Consider the following 5,625-nt stretch of genomic DNA (forward strand, 5'->3'; position numbering starts at 1 on the left):
CGATGTATGCAGACGAGTCAAGCATGAATGACGCATAATTGATGCCAAAAAATTTTGTCTTTTCCATTATAGACAAAGTTAATCAGTTGTGAGGGAAAGTTGGTGAAATTGCAGCTATGGGACACCGCAGGGCAGGAACGCTTTCGAAGTCTCACGAAATCCTACTATCGTGATGCTGATGGTGCGTTTTTTTTCAAACATGACATGCAATTTCTAAAGCTCGGCTTTAAAAATTGCTTAGAAGACTACAGGTAACTTTGAAGAAGTAAAAACCAGGGTTACTTAAGGACAAAATCGATTAGTGTTCGTTTTTATATAAATCTGCAATCCATAAATATTTGGTTTGTAAAAATAAAGTGCTGCGTAAAAATGCCCAATAGCAAGTCATTCCAATAGTAAAATAAGATTCAAATATTACAGAGCACACGTAAAATACTCAGATTCACAGATGATATAGCGATCCATCTTGAGAAATATTCGGCTGCCATTGGCTGTGATTCCCACTGCATGAATACTGCCTTAGTACTTTTTTCAAAAATTGCACCAGTTTTGAAACCATAAACTAGCCATGAGTGATATTTCTCCTTGAAATCACATTTGCTGACCCTAGCATTAATCTGCTGCAATTAAGTCTGTTTGTTCCTTTCAGCCGTAATGCTAGTATATGACGTCACAAAACAGGAGACCTTTGTCAATATCAAGGTTATCTGTGTTCACTGTCGTATGGTGTTTTGTGTTGTTTTTGCTAGTCTGGGCTAATGTGAACTGAACAAGCAAAGAATTAGCTGTGCTGTTAACATTAATGACTAAGTGCATTCCAGTGTTAGGCAAACCAGTTCAGGCATTGTCAGGAAAAAATTAATCCTTCTTAGTCAAAAAAATCTTTGACTTATTCTATTATCCATCCTCGAAATTGTTTTATCTAGACTAGTTATCATTCGATCTATTGGCAATGCCCAGAGGCCATGCCACCGTGCGTAAATACAATCGCGCAGCATCAAATGCCCACGACACCTAAAACAAAGAGTGTAAGAAACGAATAAACTGTCGCGCAGTCTCTCATTTCTTCGGAGCGTCAATCGAGGTACTTCCCTTTGGTCAACCTCCCGCGTATATTATAACAATGCACTCGATGCCTCTACAAAAAGCCCCGTCGAATTTGCGCACATCTAAGAAAATGCTTGACTGCAACGTCGATGACTTCAATCGGCAGCTCCACTGTGTCTAAAATTTCGTCTTCTTCGAAGACTGTATTGTGGGAACAGATTGTGCCAGCCACCTCGTATGTCCATGGCTAGTTATAAATACACGGATCTGAATGCAGAGTCATTCATTCATTCATTCGTGTGAATAAGGTCTCGCATTTATTTTATCTTGATTCTCGGTTCTCACTGCCATGCTGTCCAGCCATGCCTATCTGTGTTTTATTCAGCTAGTAGAGAGATGGAGGAAGCATCACGTGTCCACCTCATTGAATCTTCATGCAGTCACCGCAGACAGCTTCGTAACGAAATTGTGCAGATGGTATACGGCTAATGTTAATCTAGCTGTTAATAGGATTCATGAAGGGCATGGAACGGGGTTGGTCGCCGAAAGCTGATGTCACGTTAAGTAGTTAGTAATGAAAATCAGAGTAGCTACCTTAGAGGATAGGGTTTGGTTTTGATTGCCACGGAGCTCGCTCCCCAAGTCTTTCCTGAAGTCGAAGGAGGGTACAATCCTAGGACAGAAAATGTATCGCCGACATATGAAAATAAAAACAATGCATTTTAACTAAAAATATATTTGGAAGTTAAAAACGCCTTTTGACAGAGTGTGAATGGTTTTTTAGTAAAATAAATAATCTACCCAAAAAATGGTTTACAACAAATGTACAACCTTTCACTCTGCTAAGGGTATCAAGCTGTGAACTATTTCAAGAGAAGTGGTGAAATTTGCAGAAGTTGCTTAGTCAAAACCGGAGATTTTGTTAACAATTTACGTAAATGCAGACTCATACAAACTATTGTGTGTCAATAAGGAAAAGTACTGCACCTGAATTACTAAAATCTTTTTATTTTTCTTGATTTCAAGTCTTGGCTGCACGATTTAGGCTCGCATGCACCGAGCTCAACAGTAGTGGCGATTGTGGGCAATAAAATGGACGACTCTGGGAAACGCGCAGTTAAGACGCATGATGGCGCCTCCCTAGCTGCCGTATGTTGCTACTTTGTAATCACACTTATAAAACTGAAGTCGTTGACAAGTTACAGATAATAATAGTAACTTATAATGATAAATAATACCCCTATGGCGCCTCCAAATAATGACCCAATTAAACAGACTTCAACTCATTTTTGAGTCACGACTTTTTTTCCCTAAATCAGAACAAAAGGAAACAGAAGGAGGCGCACTGACCAGCTGTTCGTGTTGGCTCAAAGAATTGTCCATAGCGCTTTTACTGTGACAATGCCTTACCTTATATATCTCTAGAAGCCGTAATAGTGGAAGCCTGCCACTTTGAATGGGATGTTTTAACTTTATGAAGTTAGGCTGCTTTTGGTAGTGATGTAGTATTGGAGTCCCCTCCGTATATTTCTTAAATTTTACAACAAATCTTGTAATTTCCTTTTTGGTTGCATTGTAGTAATAACATGCCTCCCACAGGTTGAAGTATTGGCGAAACAATTCACAAAAATTATACCCCATGTATAAATATCCTCCTTCAAAGCAATCTGCTGTCCCAAATACCTGACTGCGTATTCTTTGTAAAGTATAATGCGTTTAAATTCATCATTTCATTTTTCTGAACATGAAAGTGGCTATTATCAAAATTTTTACCAACATTTGCTAAGCTCCTACCCGAAATAAGCAAAATTTTTCCAAAACGCAATCGCAATAATTTTTTGTAAATAATACAGTCTGCTCATTTTATACATGTCACTTGCTCCAAAATTTTTGCAAAACCTTAATTTTTATCAAAGCTTTGACCTCTTAAACTTTTAACGTGCATAGGGCCCACGCAGTGGAAATCGCTGTTAGTTTTGGGGCCACTGTCACCGCGCAGCCATTCAAACTACCTTAGCATTGGAAAACGGTTGACACTGTCTAAGTACATTTTTGTGTTTTTATCCCAAATGACAAAACGTGTAAACATCTTAATTACGTAAATCACTCAATGTCAACATGCCTTCGGTTTGACGTCTAGTCACCACGAGAACAGAGGCGAATGTTACTTCCCGGGCCATTAATACAAGCTAGTGTTTAGAGTATCTTTTGCCGCCAAAACAAAATATGAATTCTCTCACAGTGTAGTAATTAATGTCAAAATAATACTCTAAGTCAGATTCTTGGCTATATTTAAACTATCCACCTGCATCAGTTCTTTAATTCGCTATTCTCACTTTCTTTACAGTTTATGAACACAACGCTGTGCTATGAAAATCTCATGTAAAAAGTAAAACACAAATTATTAGCTAAAAAATTGGATAAATCCAATCCAACATACATCTGGAACTAAAATTTTATCTCTTTAAATGTGAAATTACTTCTTTAAAATCGAGTAATCACAAGGTTAAACGTAAATGAGGACAGCAAACAATTCACATATTAATTCACTACATGGTTCAGAAGCAACTTTGCACCCTGATTAAAATGATTTGTTATTGCTGTATCATTTCGAAAAACGTCCATAATGAAGATATTATTAGTAATTAAACAGAAGGAACGGCTGTAGGCAAAATGAGGATAATTCCAAGTTTTCAAGTCTGTCAAAAATATATTAGCAAACATCCGAGCCAGAAATGTCAAATTTAACCTCAATAAGTAACCTCCTTTGTCACAATTTCTAATTCAAATAAACTTTAAAAATTGTGCTGAATGTCACCAGTACTGCTTTATTTAACGCTCCTTTTAGGAAAATGGGGCCCTCTTTTTGGAAACAAGTGCAAAAGCCGGAACAAATGTTGACTCCGCCTTTCTTTCCATAACAAAGCAAGTTGATTTTCTCCTAAGGTTTTGTGACGAAGAATGAAACTCTGTTTTAACTAAATGAGCTAAGGAAATCAAGCAAATCCTGTTAGCTTGTTGTAGATTTTTGGTCATTTAATTAGCAATGTACATAAATCATAAATATTCAAGCTTTTACTAAAAAGGCTCTTGAGAGTTGCCAAGTCTACGTAGTAGAGTCAAACAGCGCGTCTATTGACGAAAGTTTTGCTTTTCCTTGGAGGATGCAGTGAAATTCTACATCCCTCAAGCACCATTTATACGGCCAATCCAGAGGCAGGAACAATAGCAAAACTCTCTTTGGATCAGCAATTAAATGTCAACCATTTCTGTCAGCCCAAATAGCCTCTTCGATGAGGTTTAAAAAAATTGCAAAAATACTTAGGACCTGATTTGAAACTAATAAGCTCATGTGCTATTTTGTCCAAAAGTTCTAAATACATTTAATCAACTTTTTTAAATTTCACAAAAATTGGAGAATACAGAATCAAACACACAAATCGCCAAATCAATTTTAACTGTTATATCTGTTGCAGGAGTCTCATTCATAAGAGAGAGACTAGAGGGGTAGATAATTGTACGGAGAATCCGGGCAGAAAAATGGAACAGTCGAGGCAAATTTCACTGGCGGAAGAGCCAGACACAATAAAGCAACGTTTCATTCATTTGATGAAGTCATGTTGTTGAAAGATCTACCTTCTCCTACCGGCCAAATTTTGGAGCCCTTTTTCTGCTCAAATACAAACTATGTTCTTGGCTTTGTTTTGAATTGCATTTGCAAAATTTTTACGTGCGGATCACTTTTCTAGCTTGATTAAGAAGACGGGGCTATCCGTTTCTACATGGATACATAAACACTTACGGAAGGAATGTGGCCTAAGAATACATCAAGTTCCGAGTCACTTTAAAAATTGGCATGACGTGATGTAAGTAGTAATTTATCCACATTGTTCACAAAAAAGACAATGAGGCCGCTTGTTTTTGATTTGACTATAGAGTTCAAATGCCCCACTCAACTTAGCAAATATTTATTATTTAGATTTTATTTCATTTTCCCATGTTGGCAGTTATTCACTTTACTGAATTTGTGAATTTATTACCATAGGAGATGGTTGCCGAAATTTCGTTTGGTTCTAGAAGAGCTTCCAAAATCACAGCAGTGTAAATAGAAGACAGAAAAGTAGAGTGAATGACAACATACTGTATTACTGATGCCACTGGCTCGTCATGAGTTGGCTCCTAAATAAATACATTTGGTACGTTTCTGTTGAGTAGTCCACTTGTCCTCCTACACGGCGCGAACAATTTTATGTCAGGCGTTTACGATTATTCGGCGCATTTCCAATGTCACGACACTTGGTGCACAGGCAGTAATTGGCAAAGCACTGTTTCCGATCCTTTGGCGATACGACTTTATTGTCCTCTGAATGTTGCAACATGTTTGAAAACTTGTCCATTGATATGCCCCTTGCTTGTAAGTCCTGGTCAGACAGGGGGCAGTTGAGCCAACATTCAACAACCACTGTTCATATACAGAAGTGGCCTGTGTAAAGAGAGATTTTATTAAATATCTTTGCAGTCTTGAATGTATAAGTAGATTCGTTGAGTGAGATGCCAAAATTTTTGAGGTCTGTGGGG

General features: G+C 37.6%; 1 protein-coding gene across 1 annotated transcript in view; it reads left to right on the forward strand. All coding sequences in view use genetic code 11, as the record gives it.

Annotated features, from left to right (window-relative positions):
• Positions 1-4,012, forward strand: part of EGR_01994 (Ras-related protein Rab-37) — a gene marked incomplete at both ends in the record, with an annotated part of 7,647 nt that extends 3,635 nt beyond the window's left edge. Inside the window, 3 exons of the mRNA XM_024491243.1 lie at positions 73-181; positions 2,093-2,196; positions 3,896-4,012. Coding sequence (XP_024354386.1) covers positions 73-181; positions 2,093-2,196; positions 3,896-4,012 — 330 coding nt within the window. The remainder of the gene's footprint in view (positions 1-72; positions 182-2,092; positions 2,197-3,895) is intronic.
• Between the last annotated feature and the right edge of the window lie 1,613 nt (positions 4,013-5,625).

This window comes from Echinococcus granulosus, assembly GCF_000524195.1.
Source record: "Echinococcus granulosus chromosome Unknown EG_S00008, whole genome shotgun sequence".
Lineage (NCBI taxonomy): Eukaryota > Metazoa > Platyhelminthes > Cestoda > Cyclophyllidea > Taeniidae > Echinococcus > Echinococcus granulosus.